The sequence below is a fragment of the Ambystoma mexicanum genome, chromosome 10 (assembly GCF_040938575.1).
Source record: "Ambystoma mexicanum isolate Mex_15411 chromosome 10, UKY_AmexF1_1, whole genome shotgun sequence".
Classification (NCBI taxonomy): Eukaryota; Metazoa; Chordata; class Amphibia; order Caudata; family Ambystomatidae; genus Ambystoma; species Ambystoma mexicanum.
The window spans coordinates 1,537,576,588-1,537,598,110 of NC_090932.1; the positions used below are offsets into that span (position 1 = coordinate 1,537,576,588).

Below are 21,523 nucleotides of genomic sequence, written 5' to 3' on the forward strand. Positions count from 1 at the left end.
ATACATCAGCAGCAGAATCATTAAACCAGCGTTCAACCCAGTGATTCAATGAGCCACCCTGTGTGGAAGCTGAGCTTGCAACCTGCAGGTTGCACACATATCTATGCAATGCAGCAGGCAATGAACCCACTGCGTTACCCATCTTTCGCATTACTAAACTTTTCAGACGAAAGTCTAGGGGAAGTAAACAGCAAAATGCCATTATTTTAACATATTTGCAATTGTATTCAGGCATCTGGCACAACCTGAGCATGGTTGGACATGTTCAATTCCCGCGCACATGCCTCCCCCAGAACCCGGCTTCCCATGAACTGAACTCTACAGAAAAAGACAACTATTGGAGGTTAAGCAGCAGGTTTCTCTCCCGCTTTTCATGTTTTGGTCACAGTGTGGTCGGACAGGCCTGTTTTTAGAGGTGAACGCAGGACAGTTAGGTCCTGGGTGCACCTGGCACTAGGTACCGTGGTGGAGGGACCTTCCCTTGTTTTCCTAAACAAATAATCAAGTGAAATTCGAGACTGAGTGTAATGAGCTATGCCGCTGGGATTGGTGGGCCATTTTTGTATGGAGCGTGTGGTCATTTCTCCACAAGGTGAATGGATCACACAATCACGTTGTTCAGCTGAACAAAGTATTTAAACTGCACATATCAGTCGGATCAGTGCATCTCAGAGCACCACTGCAAGGATGTGACGTTTGTATCTAATTCAATAATGCTTTATTTAGATTCACTCCATAATGATAAAAGCAGTAGACCCCGAGTCCCAGCCTCTGCTGCACCACAGAGCTGGTTTAGAGCTCTGTGCTCTCTCTGGTGATTGCCGATTTCCCACTTCAGACACGCTCTTCCCGGAGAAGCATGAGCATCTCATGAAATGTGCACCTCTTGTGAATCCGAACCCCCGGCGGCTGGTAGAATAAGGGCCCGGCCCGCTTCCTCTAAATGATAAACAGCAACAGTGCCAAACTAGATGCACTGCACAGTAAGTGTGTGCCCGATCACTAACGCAGTACCTGATATACTAAGCCACTGCTGCAATGGGAAAGCGTCAATCATATACCAGTAGAAATTACACTATTTTTAAATGATGTGCTGGGAGATATCATAACACAGGTTTTGAATGCGGTGCTAGGAGATGGCCTGTGCTAGTTAATAACACAAAGTGCTGTGGTGCAGCACCGCTGCTAGACCATCCAAAATAAGGAGCGGGGAGGCTTTCTTCGATGCCTATGACTTTCAGACTGGGTTTGCAGTCTGCAGAGCCACGGACCGTTAAAACAAAACTAGAGATCAAGGGGGTTAAGGCTTTCTGAGGCAAATGGTGGGCAGAAGCTGGGTAGCCTTATTCACTGAGGACCTGATGAGGCACAGAAGAGTACACAAACAATGTGAGAGGACTTAGTACACAGATCATACTGAAGTGGCATAGAAGGGGAGGAAACAAAGCACAGCGCAAACCGCCAGAGTGGAGCAATCACTACCTGAGGAGGGCCACCAATGAGTCCATCAGTCTGGTAAAGACTCTGGGGGTCGAGATGAGGCCGAAGGGAAGCACCTTGTATTGGAAATGGTAGCCGTCGATCAGATCCAGGGATCACATCCAGTCTCCCTTGCACAATGTCTCCGCTATTAAAGCTGGCATAACCATCTTGACTTTTTGTAGTGGTAGGGAGAGGTTGAGGGTGGATAGGTCCAGCACAACTCTCAGGCGCGCCTGGTTCTTTTTCTGAATGGCGAAAATCCTGGAGTAAAAGCCCAAGCCTCGCTGAGAGGCTGGGACTTCCTCCGCTGCCTGGCTCTCGACGAGCGACCGGATCTCCACCAAAAGAGTTGCTGTCCCAACCTGTGGGAGTGGAGGGGAAGAGGGAGGAGAGGCAGGGATAGGTAGGCGGTACCCCGTGGAAACTACAGAGGATCTAGGGGTCCGTGAAATTCTGGCGCCAGAAATGTGCATGGAGAGCAAGCCTGCCCTCCACTGGAGACACGTGGACCCGGATGGGCGTGTCATTCCTTCTTTCCCTCTGAGGCTGTTGCAGAGGAGGGGGACTGGAAAAAGCCCTTACTCCCCACCCCCCCTTTTTTTGCTTGCGCCGATGTTGGGTCGGCGAACTGTCCGGCTGCCTGGACCCCTGCTCTTGGAAGCCACGGAACCCTCCGTATGTACGCCCCTTGTCCGAGTGCTGCTGTGACTGGGTGTACGTTTTGGGTGTGTTATTTGTAAGTATGGATAGACGTCGCCGTTTGTGAGCTGTTTTTCTTTTTATCCAGCTCCTCGTCTGTGGTAGAGTGGAAGAGGTCACCCCCTTTGAACAGCAGGTACAAAATGTGTTCCTGGTCATCCGTGTTGAACTTAGTAGCACAGAGGCAGGCCATTCTTCTCATGTCCACGGCAATGCAAATTACCCAGCCAGAGGTGTCAATGTGGGCCATGGTGGACTCCATGATGTCTTGTGCCACCATTTTGGCCTCTGCCAATCCAGCCTTGACTCGTGACTGGCTCTGTGCCGGAAGCTGTGGGAGAAAGTATGCAATTTCCCGCCAAAGCCTCTGGTTAACGGCTGCCAGCATGGCATCCGTATTGGCTTGACGAAGATGCAGTGAAGCGTTGGAATAAAGCTTCTTCCTGTACACCTCCAAGATCTTCTCCTTGCCTAGCAGTGCCGCTGACGAGGAGTCCGAGGATGACTGAGGCTTGGAGTAGAGTGATGCTGCAGCAATTACTGAAGAGTGTGGCTGAGGATGGGCCGATTGCAAGAGTGCATCCCCCTCAATCTGCCTGTACTTGGAGTCAAGGTGCCGATTGACCGGCTGGAGAGAGTGGGGTTTGAGCCACCCCTTTTTGGCCAAGGTGACAACGTCCTTCTGCATCGTGTCCCGGTTCTAGCGTGAGGATATCAGCAAGCACCTTTTCTTCTGGTTGCTCAACTTCGGGTTGAGGAAGGCCCAAGTACTCTGCCAGCCCCGCAAGACGTTCGTGGAAGGCCTTGGCTGATGACGGAGTGTCAGGGTCCTCTTCCTCGTCCGTGTCCAGCTGGGGGTCTGGAGGGTCTGGCCCTGGTGGAGGGGTGCTGGGAACAGAAGGATGGGGTGTGGAGACCGGAGCCGGAGGCTGGTACGGAGCCACCTGCACTATCGGTTGGGGAGCCGGAGCGGGCAGCAGGGGCTGCACTGGGGCCTACGGCAACTGTACTGGGCCTGCTGCGCTGGAGCCATTGGCGGGAGTACATCCCTGATGGCATCCCGGAGGATGACCCCCATTCGAGGAGATTTCATGAGCATGAGGAACCTCTCGAAGAACCTATCCTCGCAGGCCGGAGGGGTGGTAGGCTATATTGACAGGGTAGCGGGCGGCTGCTGGAACCGTTTCATGCCTTGCCCATACGGACGCAGTGGGAACCTGCCTTGCGCAAATGAAGGATAGGCTGTAGGCCACATACCTGGTTGACACCAGTCCTACCTTGACACTTGTTCCTCCACCTGCTCCCTTCCGTGGTGCAGTATCGGACGGGTGCCCATAATATCTGGCATGGCGGCCATCTTGTTGAGCTGCCTTCCACGTGCCTGAGTCGTGTTGCTTGGCTCACTGGGCCCAGCCTTGTCCAGGACTCTTGAGTGTGGATCATGAGGCATACCCTGCACTTCAGATCGAGACCTCACAGGCGTATCGCCCTTGGCAGGGTTGCCGGAAGTGCCGCGTATAGGCACCCCCTCTGACATGTTGCTGGTACATGTTGCTGGTACTAGGGCGTGGCCCATCGGGTGAAGACCCGGTAAAAAAACTTCCGGTCCCTCAGCACTGTCACCGGGAGGATCAACTGACTCCTCAGCCTGTCAGCCGGTAGCTGGATTAGCCTTGCTACTTGTGCTGGTATGAGAACCTGAGAGGTACCTCCCGCGGGGGCGAGTCCTTGGAAAGGGGTCTCCCTTGCGGTGTCCGCTGGAAAAGAGTGGCCCTACCCTGGGCCTGGATCGATGTTTGATGAAGTCCTTCAGGTCCTCTGGAGACCTCTGGAAGAGCTCCCACCACCTGGCTAGTCTGTTCTTCAGAGACCTCGAAGAAAGCGCGTTGCACGCGGTACAAGCTTGCCAGCCGTGGTCGGGGCCAAGGCAACGGAGGCAGAGAGCGTGGGGGTCGGAAGTTGGAAAGAGTCCTTTGTAGGATGGACACCTGCTGAACCCTTTTGAAGTCGACATGTGCCGGGGAGGAGCACCTGAGGACCAAGTACCTGAATGAAAAAAAGACAAAAAGACAGAAGTAGTATCTGTGCGTGGAATTACATGGCCGAAGCCAAACCCAGGTGCGCTGGTGAATTTGGCCCATTCCTTTCGACGTGGAAAAGGGGACAAGGGTATGGCACCGGATGGTGGAGTCAGGGCAGCGCATGCTCCGAGGACCGCACCCCCACACGCCTCTAAATTTAAAGGGGAAGAAGGTTTTTTCTGGTGAAAAAGGTTAAGTCGCCCGTCCCTAGGAAGGGACGCCCATGCAGTATGGAGGAAAGGGGACGGGATGTAATAGTAAGAGAACTGTGATTGTAAAATTGTTGTAATTAAGGAAAGAAAGGAAACACCCTTGAGTGTATGAGAGTCAGTGGAGAGTCATACCCCCTAAAATGGAAAGTTGCAAAAGTGGAAAAAGCAAAGTGAAGAAAATAAGGAAGTCCTGGCAGGTGAAGCCCCCAGGTGAATTGATTGACCCACACCCAAATATATAATACATGGTGAAAATAAATAACTTCTGCAATGTGTAAAAACCAGGGGAAAAGGGAATCATAAACCCTGGGCTGGAAAATAGCATTTGATGGAAAGAGGAACCCTAGGGAAGAAGAACAAGTTACTTACTAGTCGCAACTTTCTTTCGAATAGATGTTCCTCCAACGTATTCCTTATCTTTGATACATCCAAGTCTGCTTGCGGCTTGCTTTGGAAAAAATTTTTATACAGCAGAGCGTCGTAGAGTCATGGCCCTCAACGGCCACCGTACTGTCCTGGGCCGTGACGTTGACGCTGGTGTATGAAGCACGCGCAGTGATCGTTACCTTAATTCTAGTTTTGTCCCCTTTATTCTGCATACTTTGCCACAGATCGAGACGAATCTGATGTTGTGAGAAGTGAAAGTGTAAAACACATACATTCTTGGCAAGCAAGAGGGAATGGATGGGAGGCAGATGAGGAATACGTGAGAGCAACATCCAGTCAAAAGAAAGTTACCACGGGAAAGTACCTTGTTCTTCGAATTGATTGTGTCCTCCCATGTATTCTTCATCTTTGATACGCTCCCATAGCAGTTTGTCTTAGAAGGTGGGTGCTAAGAATTTCTATTTGTTAATGTTATGGCGGACAGCCTTGCCAAATGTAGCCTCCTCTCATGACACACTCTAAGCAGTAGAATTTGCTGAATGTATGAAGGAACAATCAAGTAGCTGATCTGCAGATGTCCTGCACCAGCACTCTTTCCATAGCCGAAGAAGCCACCACTCCTCTAGTGGAATGAGAGTCTTTTCCCACTATAGCGAGTAGCATTCAGTAATGCACTTAAATATCCATCGTGAAATAGTTTGCTTTGCTACCGCTAAACCTAATATCTGTCCTGCATATCCTACAAAAAGTTGGTCATCCTGTCACACATTAGCGGTTTGGGAAATGTAGTAACTTGGCACCCTTCTAGGGTCTAGGCCATGAACACGCACTTCCTCTTTTGATGGATAAGGCGGTGAGTAAAACATTGGTGATACTATCGGTTTCATTAGGTGAAATTCTGCCACCACTTTCGGAAGAAAAGATGAACGTACTCTTAACACTACCTTGTCCTTAAAAAAGGATGTAAAAGGTGGTTTTGAAGATCGGGCCTGCTGTTTGCTTACCCTGGGGGCAGACATAATAGCTAACAAGAAGGCAGTCTTGAAGTGTTAGCATCCTCAAAGGACACAAGTGTAATGGCTCGAAAGGAGTCCCTATGAGGTACTTTCATTGAATGAAAATACGGTCTTAAAATGGCCACCATGGATATGAAGGCCGGGCTCCATACGGAGTTCCTCTTCCAGTTTCCATGATGCCACCATCGCAGAAAAGAGGTAAGTGGAGCAGGGGAGGGAGGAATAAAAAAAAAAACAGGGAGGATGGGGGTAGATGGCGTTGCAGGGAAGTAGAGTTTGAGTTCCATGGAACGTGGGATGAGATTAGCAGTTTCAGCCCACAATCCAAGGAACCAGATTGGCTGCTCCCTCCACCCCGTGTGCTTACAATGATTAATAGTAGATACTTTATTAATGTGCATTTGTTTACACTATTTCTAGTTTCTCTTTAATTTTTGTATAAAGTGATATTAAGATAAGTAATTCATATAAGATGTTAAAAGTGCATGTGGAACACAAAATATAGGTCAATCATTTATTTTATTGGACATTTATGAGATGCCTATACACAAGTGTTTCCAGGCGCCACAAGACAAAAGGGAGGGGGGACAGAGTAGAAACGACAATAACAAACTGTCCTAATAGGCCATGCAAGTGAAGTGAGGGGGCAGGTCTGGGCGGAAGGGTTGGGATAAGGGAAGGGGCGGGAGAAGCACAGGAAGGTGGGGCCACAGGGGCTGGGTAAGTGTTGAGGAGGGTGGGGGGGCATGGTTGTGGTAAGAAAATATTTCATTTAAATTGGTGTCATTAAGGATTGATGATAGATTATGATATTTAATCTAATAACCTTGAAGAAGATCCTAAGGATTGAAACATGTTGACAGTAAAGTTCACATATAAGTACTGTTTTCATGTATTGTAATGTGGGATGAACTTACATCAAAGCAAATTAATAATGAAGCAAATTATTCACTATGTAACAAGTGTGAAAATGAAAACAAAAATTCTAATATTTGGGTGTCCTAGAGGAATCAAAATAAATATTTGATCTTGATTAGAGACTTACTCTCTAATCTTATATAAGGTGAGGTTGCATTTGGATTAAACCCTCAGCACTCAGGCAACAGCCCCTTGAGGAATTAAGAGTGCAGCCGATTCAACTCTGCAAACTAAGTAGACACTCCCTGAGAGTGCCTGAAATAATTAATTATAGTGTTGGAAATATGCAAGGAAAAAGAGTCAAGTGAAAAGTAACACCAAGATTGCACACAGATGGTGAGAACGCAAGAATAGAAGGGATAAGAGAAGAGAAGGGAGAATGCAGGAAAAAAGAACTCCAGTCTTAGTATTGAGATGGAGGAAATGAGAATGCATGGGTGGCAAAGAGACAGTTAAGAGATGGTGGTGTGGATTATCAGAGAAGGAGAATAAAGAGAAAAAGATCTGAAAATCTCAAAAGCATAAAAGTCCAAGAGAGGTAAAAATAGAACAAAAAATAAAAACAATTTGACCGTATTAAAAGCTGCAGATATATCTAAAGGAAGAGCGAAACATAAAAAGCGGTTTCATTGGAATGAGGTAAAGAAACCAGACTGGAAAGGAGGTAGATGTGAGTGCTGGTTTATATAGGAGGAACATATGAACAGTCACCTTGTGCCAGCTTGTAAGAGCATTTCCTAACCAAGTCTATGGCACAAACAGAAATCCGAGGGAAAGGAGCCCAACGGCTGCACATTTGTACATCATGTACTATGAACACAGCCCGATAATCATACTCACTCGTATAGAGAATACCAACACTGATCCAACTTCCACACATGTATACAGAATTGAGCATTGAATCATGACACAAAAAGGTTTAAAGCGTAGTGCATCGCTACAAAATAAAACCATGTTCATACAGGTAACAAGTACTGGACAGAGCCCGGAAAACCACCCACAGCAGATCCTTAATTCATGCTTCCGCACATCATGAGACAGAATAGAGCCATGAGCCAAGTTTACACAGATAACAGATAATAGACAGAACCTTGAATCATGCTTACACAGGTCAGACAGAATAGAGCACTGGATCATGCTTGCACACATCACACAAAGAACAGACCATGCATTCACAACCGTCTAGAGTCACACTCCCAAATCTTTCTCGCACACCAAGTAAACAAGAGGGAGCTCCACAGCCTGTCTCGGACAGATCAGCTGGCACTTGCAAAGAAGTAATCAATAACTGTGCACTCAAACAAAGTCAGAAATCACACAACAGAGATCACAACTGCACCTGAAACAAGAATCTCCCACCAGTCGAGCACACAGTTGTGCCAATAAGCGTGCACATACCATGTAGGACAAGGACTACAGCACTAAATAATGAAAACCTTGTATTGTTGAGTTTTCCAAGTCCATAACTTGCCAGCAGATCGGGGGTTGCAGTGCTCAATGTCTGGAAAAAAGAAATAAATATTTTTTTAATTGCCAGTTCCATGCACCTCTGAAGCTTGGACTCAATAGTCAATACATGCTTTGCCCAGGGACGCCACATTTGGTGCTTTGATACCCAGTGCCTCGGAAATACCCACCATCAGACACCTTGTGCTTCTCCACTGCTCCCCTCCCAACAGCCAAAGCTCCTAAAACTCACGACTGTGCCGCTTAGTCCTTGTGCCCACACCATACACCCTTTTCCAGCCCATGAATATTCCATTCTTATTTCCAGCGACCTCCTATTCCCCAGGCAGCTTTTCCACACCAAAATCTTTGAGCTAACACCACAACATACTACTACGTTCTTCAGATCTCCCAACTCCACCCACTACCATCCAAGGACTAAGAAAAATTGGACTAATTTGCAACTTTAAATTAATCCAGAACAGCAATACGCCTCATCAACAGAGACATCAACCAAAAACACTGCATCAACAATTTTGATTGAAAAGGTTCTCTCTGGCTTATCCATTCCTATACTCCCTCCCCCCCTCTAATCGACTGACATCTCTCTCTCCCCATCTTACACTACTCACAAAAATCAATCACCACACACTACAGCAACCTGCCTAGAAAAACGCAGCATTGACCGAGCAACACCGCCACTCCATATTCCCATTATACAGCCCTGCCATCCCCACACAAGTGTCGAACTAGGCCCTCAAAGCATTTGCTTCAACTGATCTATCTTGGTCTCTCGCTTGTGGAAGAAGCACACATCCAAGATTCCTTCCCACCTAGAAACACAGACTCCCGAAACGTGTACTACTGGACTGCAAGCATCGACACCACAGAATTCTCATCTCCTTTTTCCTCTGTACTTTTAACCCCCCCCACCATTTTTTAAAGACTCAGCGAAAAAAACTGGCGATCTAAGAACATAGAACCGGGATCATTACAGTACTTTTATTTTCTACGCCTTGCCGTAAATATTCCATGTGATTCCAACTCCAATAGCTGGAATAAAAAAATATATATAGGAAGCATTTAAAAACACAACCTATTTTTACTGAAAAAAAGGATAGCTCGGCGGTGCTTGGATGAAGTCCATGCAACAGGCTACTGGCTCTGGAGGCAGGCCGTGTCCAGTAGCTATGTTGGGTATCTTGATGGGGCAAGGCAGAAGGCTGTGGCTACATTTGGGGGACTGCCCTCGTTTCAGAAAAAAAAATATGGTAATGCAACAATGCAAATGCATAACTATGTAAAAGCATCAATGTAAACACAGAATGTTCTTAAAGTGCTGTAGTAGCAGTGCAAGAAAACAAAACTGCCCAAAAATGTACCAGTTATGGCTTCTAAAAAGTACTGTTCATGACTGAGGAATTCTATCATCCGCAAGGGGAGTGTGCATTCGCCTGGGCTGGTTTGATATTTTAACAAATTGAATGATGGGAGATCAACCTCGGAAAATGTGTGGGGCTAAACTGCACACATTTTTCTATGCTCGCCGCACAACAAACACAGTCACGTGTACTCTGGGGTTGACACAGCCTACTGGTGCAGTCCTCCCGTCATGTTCAGCTGGAATGTGATGGCCCCAGGTAACAGCATTGCAGGAAGGGGGAAGGCAACACCTTCCTCCTGCCATGGCCAGCCTAATTAAATATCAAAGGCTCCATGGATCGGCCTTGCCTATTGTTAAAGGTTCTGTTCGTGGCAGCGCATACTGATGAGTTAATTGAAACAAGCCTGCGATAGGCCTGATCGCAGAGCAGACAAAAGGGGACATGAAACCCCAACTCTGACATGCAATGTGTCAGCTTGAAGCTAGCTCCCACTCCTCTGTATGAAGGGTAGTGAATGTCATGGCTGGGACAACTGTTTACAGTAGGCAACCCCTGCATGGGAACCCGCTTTTAGAGGGAATAAGAAGGGAAGTTACTTACCAACTGGTAACGTTCTTTCGACTGGATGTTCCTCCAACGTATTGCACATCTTTGACATGTAATGTCCACAGCTGTACACTTCGGAAACTTTTTCGGCAGAGGGCGTCCTCCGTCGATGATGTCGGTTCGATGTCCTTCGAAGGCCTCCTTCAAGGGAGACGTCACCGGATGTTATAAATAGGACGCACGGCACCCGTAGCATCAGTTTATGTTTTTTCTCCCAGAACGTGTGGCACCAATACAATGCCTGCTGGACTGCACATAGCCTTGCGGAAACGTAAGCTGCAATAGCATAGGAAATTCTCCAGAGGGGCAGGTCGGGAAGGCGATGTGGAATACGTTGGAGGAACATCTAGTCAAAAGAACGTTACCAGTTGGTAAGTAACTTGTTCTTAGAATGGATTGTGTCCTCCAAAGTATTCCACATCTTTGACAGACTCCCAAAGCAGTACCAGAAAAATGGAGGCGGGAAAGAATTTAGAGTACCCAGTCAGGTTGCGGAATAAAGAACCGCCTTACCAAAGGCCATAACTTGACCATGGATCGTATTCAGGGAGTAATGTTTAACAAAAGTGGGGATAGAAGCCCATGTTGCTGCTCCACAAATATTCCTAATAGGAACTCCCCGTTGGAGGGCGGTGGAAGTAGCCACGCCTCTAGTGGAATGAGCTTGCAACCCTTCAGGAGGGTCCTTACCAGCCAATCGTTAACACTCAGTAATGGGGAGGATAATCCAGTAGGACAAGGTCTGTTTGGTAACAGCCTGGCCCAAACGGTGTCCACCATATCCCACAAAGAGTTGATCGTCCACTCTGACCCTGGACATCCTAGAAATATAAAAGCTCAGAGCTCTCCTAGGATCCAACCTATGGAGTCGCTCCTCTTCCTTACCAGGATGAGGAGGAGGAGGAGGAGGATAGAAGGAAGGAAGAACCACTTTCTGACTCAAATGAAATTCAGACACTACCTTAGGTAGAAAGGAAGGATGTACCCATTGTACAACCCTGTCCTTGTGGAACACAGTAAAGGGTGGCTTAGATGAAAGTGCCTGCAATTCACTCAATCTGTGAAGTAACCGCAACCAAGAACACTGTCTTGAAGGACAAGAATGCAAAGGTTCAAACGGAGCACCCGTGAGAAATTTCAAAACCAAATTCAAATCCCAAACCGGCACCTGGAAAGGGGACGGTGGGAATACATTAGTCAGTCCTTTAAGAAATTGAGAAATCAAAGGTCTCTTAAGGTAAAAGCATTCTTCAGACGAGCGCTTAAATATACAAAGCGCCGCCAGGTAACCTTTAATGGTACCTACACGAAGGCCCCTGTCGGCCAAAGAAAGTAAGAAAGACAAAAGCATAGGAATGGGACACTGAAAAGTATCAACATTTTGTCCTCTGCACCGGTCACAAAACTTACGCCAATGGTACAGGGATTTTGTTGCTGGCCTTCTGGCCGAAAGCAACACCTCCATCACATCATCCGGGAGGTCCCAATCCTTATATCGCAACCTTTCAGATACCAAGCGTGAAGGTTGAGAGCCCTGACCTCTGGATGGAGAACCTGACCCCCCTCTCGCAAGAGCAGATCCTCTCGGTAGGGAAGACGACGTGAAGGGCAGATGAACATTTTGAGAAGGACCGGGTCTCCGCACAGACAGCAGAAAAGCATTCAGGGCTTGCCTGACATCCCTCAGCTCTAACAGGTTCATGTGGTGTTTGGACTCCGAAGGAGACCAACGACCTCTGGCGGTCAAGGCATTGGAGCCCCATCCTGTGAGGGAGGGAAGCATCTGTCACTACAGTCACCTCCGGCCATGGTTGCCAAAACAGCTCCCCCTTCATCAGGTTCCTTTCGTTGGCCCACCACAGAAGATCCTGGGAGACCGAGAGAGGAATCTGAACAGGATCCGACATCGTGCCTGAGAACTGCGACCACTGCATCTTGAGAACCCATTGCAGGGATCTCATCCTCAGTCTGTCCTCTGGCACCAGAAAAATGCAGGATGCCATGAGGCCGAGCAACCTTAAGAATTTGAAAGCCGGGAGACTCTGGGCATGTCGAAACTTGTCCACCATCTGCACAATGTGATGAGCCTTCACCTTGGGAGGTGCGCACTTCCCCAAGGACGTGCCACACAGCCCCTATGTACTGGAGCTGTTGGGAAGGTGTCAGATGCGACTTCTTGAAATTGAGGGGGGAAGCCCAGCCTGTGGAGGGAGCAGCAGGTGAGACTAAGGTGATCCAATGCTTGCTCTGTAGAGCACGCATGTATCAGCCAGTCGTCCAGGTAGGGGTAGACGTGAATCCCCCCTCGCCTGAGATACACTGTCACCACCACCATTAGCTTGGTGAAGACCCTCGGGCAGAGGTCAATCCAAATGGCAGGACCCGAAACGGAAAGTGTGTGTCGCCAGCCGCAAACTCAGGTACTTTCTGTGCTTGGGACATGAAAGTAAGCATCCTGTAGGCCCAAAGACACCAACCAATCCCGAAGTTGAAGGGCCTGGAGGACTTGAGTAAGAGTAACCATCTTGAACTTGTCCTTCCTGAGACGTTTGTTCAGCCAACGCAAGTCCAGGATGGGTCTCAATCCCCCATCTTTCTTTGGGATCAAAAATAAGGGGACTACCAACCCTTGTTCCTCTCCGCTACAGGCACCAGTTCTATAGCGCAAAGGCGTGTGCAACCAACGAAATGCCTCTTTACCACAGGGTTAGCCAGAGAGTACGAACACTGATCCGTAGAAAGATAAGCAGAGACCGCTGAAAGGTAAGTCCTGCATGACAGAACATGAACCCCTGACTCTGCTAGGGAGGACACGAAGGACAACACCGTGTCAACCGTAGCCCCCCTTGGATCCAACTTCTTCTCTAGACACCAATGACAGAACCTGAGCCATTTACTCTTGTACTGCCATTTACTCTTGTACTGAGATCTGGTCGAGGGTTTTCTGGCTGCCTGGATAATACGCATGTTATCCGCAGACAAATTCAGATGCTCTAAAGTCCTGAACTCAGCCACCAAGCCGCCAAGCTGAGCGATTGTGGGGAGGGGTGCCACAGCTGCTGCTCCCCGTGGTGGAGAAGATCGGGAGTTACCGGTAACCTGATCGGCGGATAAACCGACAGGTGTTGGAGTTTTGAGAACCAAAACCTGGCTGGCCACCACGGGCTATCAGTAGAAGAGAACAGTTCACCGAGTTCTTCAACTTCCAAATTGCCCGGTGAACTAGAGGCAGAGGCGGGAAGGCGTAAGCTCTCATGTTGTGCCATGGAATCTCTAGAGCATCCCCCAGAGAGGAGGCTGGCAGCCCCCCTTTGGAGGCATACAGAGGAAGCTTCTTGTTCGCCGCCGTCGCGAAGAGGTCCACCTGCGGTGTGCCCCAGCGCGAGAAAATCCCTGAGAGGACCTCCGCCTTCAACTCCCACTCGTAGCTGACCACTGTCCGCCGGCTGAGGGCATCTGTTGTGCACTGCAAGCAGCCAGACGCCATGAAGCATGGCCCGCTCCTATATCTGGATGGACAGATCAACCAAAGGTGCCCACCCCGCAGGCCACAAAAAAATTGTGCGGAAGGGGTATCCGAGCATTCCGGTCATAAACTGACAGATAAGGATGTGCACAAGGCTGAGAAACCAGCCCTACACCTGAGGCCGATGGCGCAGCTGTAGGGGTAGCGTTCAAAATGGCCGCCGCAGTCGTGGCTGGAACGGGCGCCATTATGTCATCACCTGAGGGGAACTGCGGCACGTGAGGAAGTGAGGCAGGGGTCCCCGTCGATTGATCAGGGGTCTTAACTTTAGCCTTAACATAAGGAACCTCGGCAGAGCCGGTACTATGAGGCCTGGAATGTTTCTGCGACATACCAACCGCCAAATTAGCCTTCTCAGGAAGGACCTCGGCGCTGCCGGTAAAAGAAGAATTTCCCTTCTTTGCCCCCTCAACAGATCTGGTGTCGCCGCAAGAGCAGGAACGGTGAGAAATCACCTTCACCGATAAGGCCTTGCCAGACCCTCAGAAATGTTGGTAGCTTTAGCCTCTGTACGAAGGACCTCAGACCCGTTCCGGTAATAGCCTTACTCGTGCTGGGCCTCGAACATCCGTTCGGTAGCACCAAGCCCCACCAAGGCCTCGGGGCGCACCCCGGCATAAGAGCCAGTCGTCCAAATACGGATACTCATGGATACCCTGAAGACGAAGATAGGCCGCAATCACCGACATCATCTTCGTGAAGACACGCGGCGCCAAGCTGAGGCCAAAAGGAAGCACCCGAAGCTGGAAGTGCTCCTCTCCCAAAGAGAAACTGAGGTACCTCCTGTGTAGAGCCCAAATCAGGATATGCATGTACGCATCCTGAAGGTCCACCACGCTAAGCCAATCGCCCGCCTGCAACGAGGAGCGAATCTGGCAGGGCGTGATCATCTTGAATTTCTCTTGGGGTAAAGAAAGATTGAACTGGGAAAGGTCTAGGATGGTGCGCAGGCCAGACTGGTTGGGTTTGGGCACCGTAAACAGCCGGGAGTAGAAGCCCTCCCCTCGCTCCCCACGGGGAACGGGTTCCACAGCTCTGAGGAGCAGAAGTTTCTGAACCTCGGCCTTGAGGGAAGGTGAGCCCGACATCTGAAAAGGAGGGTTGAGGGGTGGGGTAGGGGATAAAGGTAAGCGGAAGCCCGCCCGAGCAACTGACAAGACCCATCTGTCTTCTGTGATGGTCTGCCACGCCTCCCAATGAGACGCAATGCGTCCTCCCACCGGGGTCTCGTGTGAGCACGGAAAAACCTCATTTGGCAGGTTTATCGGTGGCAGTGCCACCTGAACCTGATGAGGAGGCTGAGGAGCGGGAGAAATACCACGTACGCTGTTGTCTACGGTGGTTATTTCCCGCAGGAGTATCCACTCTGCGTGATTTGCGGTCGAGGAAGCCCCTGAAACCAGAAGAAGGTCGACTCTGAGATAGCGGTCTCTGAGGTTTGAAAGGAGCTTTAACCGGAACAGACAATGATTTAGCCGTCTGAGTGCTATCCTTGGTTTTGGTGAGCTCTACATCAGTAGAAGAATGAAAAAGCTCCTTACCATCGAATGGAAGGTCCAATACTTTGTCTTGCACTTCCTTCGAAAACTTAGTGCCATGCAACCACGCTTGCCTCGAGGCATCATGCCCCGAGCCGAGGTGTCTACGTGATGAGCCGCAGCCTCCAGGAGATCCTGGGACAAGACCCTGGCATCGGAAAGGCCACCTCTGAAGTCTTCCAACTTCTCGACCGGAATGTGCTCCTCAAACTCCGACAGACCTTTCCACATCCGCATGTTAACTCCCGCCAAAATCAATTTGGCATTGGCCTGCCTGAGCTGCAAGGCCGAATTGGCAAAGATCTTCCTCCCTAGGGAGTCCAGGAGCTTGTCCTCCCTTCCCAAGACCTGAGTAGCCGTCGCGGAAGAGGATGCTGCAGGTCTGGACTGCAACGTGGCCGCAGCCACCACTGTGGAGGAGGGAGGCGGACAAGACGACAAGGCCACTTCCTCCGAAGAGTGTAGCCTGTACCTCGCATCAATCTTTTTATTGACAAAAAGTCCCGAGTGTGGCTTCTCCCAGACTCTTCGGACCTCGGCCAAAACATCCTTCTGCAGGAAAAAAAGGCCGGTATGCTCCAAAGGAGACAGGGTGAACGCCCCAGAAAGCACGCCCTCCTGTGGAGCAGGTGCCTCGGGAACTGGAACATCTAAGAAACTCATCATGTCCAGTACCCGGTCATGAAAAGCTCTAACAGAGCGGGGAAGGTCCTTGTTGTCCTGCTCGCCTTGAAGGTCATCTGGCAGGTCAGGATCCTGCTGAACCGTGTCAGGCACTGCCTTGTCCACTGGGGATAATGGTGGAAAAGGCGGAAGAGCAGGGGCAGGCACCACTGGCAAAGGAAACGCCGACTGAACCACCAGAGGAACGGGTGGAGCCGGGGGCGCTGGTGGACGAATTTCCTTAAAAAGCCCTTTGAAATACTCCCTCATGGGGTCGGTGCGCATAAGCGCTTGAAATTTACTGAAAAAAGCATCCTCAGTAGATTGCTTCGGAACCTGAGGAGGCCTCTCATGAGGTGGACAAACCCAGGGACGTAACGGAGAAGGGTGCCACGCCGGGCCCTCCGCCGACGTATCTACATAAATCAAAGGGGCCGCCCCTGCAGGCAACAAAACATTGTGCGGAAGAGGCATCCGGGCGTTCCAATCATAAACGGGCCGGTAAGGTTTCGCACAAGTGACCTTAGGTTCACCTGAAGGACCGAACCCTACACCAGGGGCCGATGGCGTAGTTGTAGGGGTAGTACTTAAAATGGCCGCCGTGGTCGTGGCGGGAACGGCCGCCATTTTGTCTTCATCTGAGGGAAACTGCGGCACGTGAGGAGGTGAGGCAGGGGTCCCCGTCGATGGATCAAGGGTCTTAATTTTAGCCTTAACATAAGGAACCTCGGCAGAGCCGGTACTGTGAGGCCTGGAGTGTTTCTGCGACATACCAACCGCCAACTGAGCCTTCGAAGGAAGGACCTCGGCACTGCCGTAAAAGAAGAACCTTGCTTCTTTGCCCCCTCAACAGATCTGGTATCACAAGAGCGGGAACAGTGAGAAACCGCTTTCACCGACAGGGCCCTGCCCGGCCCCTCAGAACTGTTGGTAGCCTTAGCCTCTGTACGAGGGACCTTGGGCCTAGGCCCGGTAATAGCCTTATCCGCACGGGCCTCGAACATCCGTTCGGTAAACACAAGCCCAGCCAAGGCCTCGGGGTGCACCCCGGTCTTGTTTTTGAGGGAAGCCGAAAGAGAGGCCTCAGAGCAACCTCCGGTACCCTGTGACTCAGCAGAACTGGGTCTACACACAGCCCCCACAGGAGGGGCCTCGGAAGTTACTGCGATGTACACAGGCCCCTTACGGAGACCCTCAGAGAAAACTCTGGTAGAATTATTAGGCCCGACAGGCACCTCAGGGCGAACCCCGGTGACAGAGCGATCAACGCCCCTCCAGGCTCGAGAGGAACCCGGAAAGGTATCCCCCGGCCGGGGTGCTCTGAAAAGTAAAGAACTTACCGGGCGTTTTTTCTTCTCGTCGATGAAAGCCTGAAAATGAGATGGGGGAGTCCGTTGGAACACCTCCTCCCACCGTTCCAACCGACGTTGAAGAGCCCGGACCGAAAAGAAGTCACAGTAAAAACAGGAGTCCCAACGGTGTTCCGGACCCAAACACTCTAAACAAAGAGGATGGGGATCCGCCCTCGCGAAGCGACGATGACACGAAGAACAGTCTGGAAAGTCTAATTTAAAAGACATAGACAGACTAGAAGACGAATGCTAGCGAGAGCCAGAGAGGAAAACAGGGAATAAAGTCTTCCGAGGATGCAAGTGCGTCCGGCCCCAATCGAGCGCAGAAAAGGAATGAGGGGCGATGCGCGGGGCGGAGCCAAGGAGGGCGGGGTTACGGCCGCGTGCCGGGCCCCGTGCAGTAAAGAGAGGAAGGACACATTTTTGGAAAGATTTTGATGCTTTTTACCAAGTGCTCCGGTCCCGTCCCACAGGACGGAGAGATGTCCCACAAGTATGGAGGAAAGGGGACGGGACGTAGGAGTATTAGTAGTCACCCCGTAAAGACCGTTGCAAGGGAGGCTAGGCGGACACAGTACCTTTAAGATGGAGAGGATCCTCCAGCAGGGGCAGTTGTTCCTGGCAGCGGGTGCAAGTCGCGGCGTCGTCCAGAGGAAGAGATGATCTCGACGTGGAGGAAAGCTGAAGGTCGTTGCACTGCCAGAGAAGAAACCAGCCGCAGAGTTCTCCGGTTAAAAGGTACTACCCTTTTATTCACGGTAGTGGTAAATCGTGGTATCCCGGTTGCTGGGGTGCTTGGCACAGGCAAGGCGGCCACGTGATGATCCGGGAAGGCGAAAAGACGGGCAAACTGGTTATCCCCACCAGTCAAAGGAAGAAGACTCCTCGGATGAAGATCTTCTCTGTCGTCGGGAAAAGTGGTGAGACGGTTCAGCAGGGCTCCACCGGTGGTGGTGTCGTTGCAGGTCGGCTCAGCTTCTCCCTCCTTGGATTCCTGTGGCGACGTCTGAAGTTCCAGTCCCCAAAGCCCTGCTTTTATGCAGCAAACCCCCATTCATCAGTCCTAGCTGTCACTCAAACATGCTAAGCGGTGTGCCGGCCGGCTCACCACTGGGCCAATCACACAAGAGTGCGACTTAAGTTGCCGAGTCAACTCAGTCCAGGGTGCCTAAACCCCCCTCCCACACATCCTGTAAACCCAGACAGAGTGGCACCACTTTTGGAGGCTTCTGTGTAGAAGCCCGCCAAAAAGTGGAACAAAGGGCTCGACTTGGGTTGGAGTTACAGAGGCGAACACAAACGCCATTTTAAAACCAAGTTCTGACGAAAAGACCCAACCGGGGAATAAATATTAAATCAATAACCCGGCGGTATCTTTAACATTGGACCAAAAAGTGGTGCGTTTAAAATGAATGGGGAAATCCCATAGAAAATATTCCGGTGGAATATTTTGCGTGGTAACCACTGCCACCAGCGAGAAACTCGACGAGGGGGGACTGCACAGTGCCCCCTCGAAAAACAGACCTAGGGGCAATCTAATTACCCCTACCAGTACTTCCACAATATGATGGTTTGTACTGGTTCTGTTCCCAATTTAAGACTAGTAAAGTCAATGGTGACTTTACATGCCCTGGGAGACAGTAGTCAGTCCCAGGGTATGGAGTCTATGTTTGGGGGTCACTATGACATCCCTGTGTTACTGCACTGAGGGTGCTGTGTAACACATTTACCAAAAACCACATGAAACCCTATGGGGAAAAAGACCCCATAGCCCATAAAACACATTACAAAGTCAAAGGATATCTCAAATCATGTTTAAGAGTGGGAGAAAAAGAGCCTCACTCTTAGCAGGAGAAAAAAATAAACCCCAAAAATCCAGCAAAGCTGCTGGGGGGCTCACTAGGTTTGGGAAATTAGCCTTAACAGAGAATTCTCCCTAACACCTATCCTGTCTCCAATTTGGTTTTAGGAAAGGAGTAGCCACAGATGCCGGGGGACTGCTCATGAATATATTACAACGGAAAGCATGGAAAAAAGGTAGTCCTCCGGTCTATGTGGCCTCAATAGACCTTACCATGGCCTTCAATATGGTGGACAGAAGTATTCTTTGGGGGAAATTACATCATTTAGGGCTCCCCCGGGACTTATTGTCTATCCTGTACCACTTACATGAAGGTTCGAAGTTACAGGTACGGCTAAGTAATATGGGAACTCTAACACAGACGATCTCTGCAGCAAATGGTTTACGTCAGGAGTGCTTATTTGCACCTACAATATTCAATCTTTATGTATCAGATGCTGGCAAGGTTATTGAAACAGCTGCCTTTGTGCCACCTACAGTTGAAGGGGCAAAGATATCTTGGTCTGCCTATGCGGACGACTTTATGTTTGACCACACTCCGCGGGGACTTCAAAGGTTGCTAACAAAATTTCGAGACTATACTATTGCTAACTCCCTTTTGATAAATGCTAAGAAAACAGTGATTCTAAGACTACATTGTAGTGCTACAAGGGGTAATCCTGTGTGGTTTCTGAATAATGAAAAGCTGTGTGCGCAATCTAATCTGCGATATCTGGGCTATCCGATTTTTTAAACCAAAAAAAAAATAGAAATTTCAGCAATTCCTGGATAAAAAAGTGCAGGTGCAAATCATCCACTTAAAAAAAATTGATGCTAAATATAGGAAATTTTCCTTTATGTCGACCCTGCGCTTTTATAAATCCAAGGTGATTCCACAATTCTGCTGTGGCCTGGAGTTGTTTCCCAGGTGGGCGATTGATGAGCTAGATAAATATGAGGTTAGGATCTTGAGATCGGTCCTTACATGTCTGCCTAATTGTGTGCCGCTTGAAGTCTTGCGGTATGAACTAGGTCTACTTTCCCTTAGAAGCATTGTTATGTGGCGCCGAGCTTGCCTATTCAGGAAACTTATTGTGAGCTCTAAAGATACGATGTATGATTTGTTGGGTAACAAGATTCAAACTGGTACATGTGTATCTGAGTATCTAAATGAGCTAATAAGGGAAATTTTAGAGTATTTGACCTCCTTTGGTGCAACATGTGAGTTCCTCATTTTTAGCCTAAATAAGGCAAAAAAATATGCGGAACTAGATTGGAACATCACTTGCGCAAAGATAACTGGAACCAAACTCTACTGGCATGTTGTATCTGGCTATAAAATAGGGGGTATAGTGGAGTCATACCTGATTAAGTTTCCTGACAAAGGATGGCGAAATTAATTCTTGCGTTTTAGATGCAACGTGTTGCTCACCAGGGAAATCATAGACCTGCGGTAAAGGAGGAATGGGATATCGACATTGTGCAGATTCTGTGGTTTACCCGGGTCAATTGAAACCTTACAGCATGTTGTAATATACTGTACAGCATTAAGAAATGTACGCATACATTATTTCTTAAGATTTGTGAATATGGATAATGTGGATCTTTTGCGGCTATGGTTTGAAATATTACATGGAAGTAATTTTATTCTACAGCTTTCGGTGGTAAGATTTCTGAGACAGATTGGATTGTCAGCTAAACGATTTGATTTATGTAGAAGAACCGAAATTTAAAACTATGACTGAAGTAGTTTTTTAATGTGACTTTTCAGTGAGTAAGCTTATTTTGACAACGCATATGTAACATATGCCTTCTTTTTTCTGTCTGTTATTTTAATTGCGTTTAAATGGATTTTATGAATTGTAAAATGATTGATTATGTAAGCAGTTGTGTTTCCTATCTTTTTATGTTGAAGTGTTTCTTTCTTTTTTGGAAAGGTTATGTATAACCAAAACAAATAAATAAATAAATATTAAGACACATTTGGCCCGGATTGGCCGTGCTGGGTAGTTGGTGGTGGGAGGGGTGGATGGTGTGCTGGGGAGTTGGTGGTGGGAGGGGGGATAGTGTGCTGGGGAGTTGGTGGTGGGAGAGGGTAAGGGGGGATAGGTGCCTGATTCCCCGGTGAGGGGAGATGGCAGCTGCAGGCCATGAGGAGGCTCAGGGCAGTGGGATTACCATGTGGTACCGCCAGCATTCTGAGCCTTCCCATTGGCTGGGAGGCTGCCGCCCCCCCTCCCCCACCTGGTACTAATATACATTTAATGCTGCTAATTTTCTCTATTTGCTCCACTTCACAGGAATGTATCTCCCATTACCCCCCAGCCATCAAAGCAATCTGTTCAGTGAAACTCTTCAAAACGTGGCTAACC

General features: G+C 49.1%; 1 protein-coding gene across 2 annotated transcripts in view; it reads right to left on the reverse strand.

Moving 5' to 3' along the window:
* LOC138492526 (uncharacterized) overlaps nt 1-21,523 on the reverse strand; it is a 625,416-nt gene that overhangs the window by 107,471 nt on the left and 496,422 nt on the right. For both annotated transcript variants that reach the window (XM_069619746.1, XM_069619747.1), the window contains one exon: nt 8,232-8,296. In XM_069619746.1, coding sequence (XP_069475847.1) covers nt 8,232-8,296 — 65 coding nt within the window. The remainder of the gene's footprint in view (nt 1-8,231; nt 8,297-21,523) is intronic.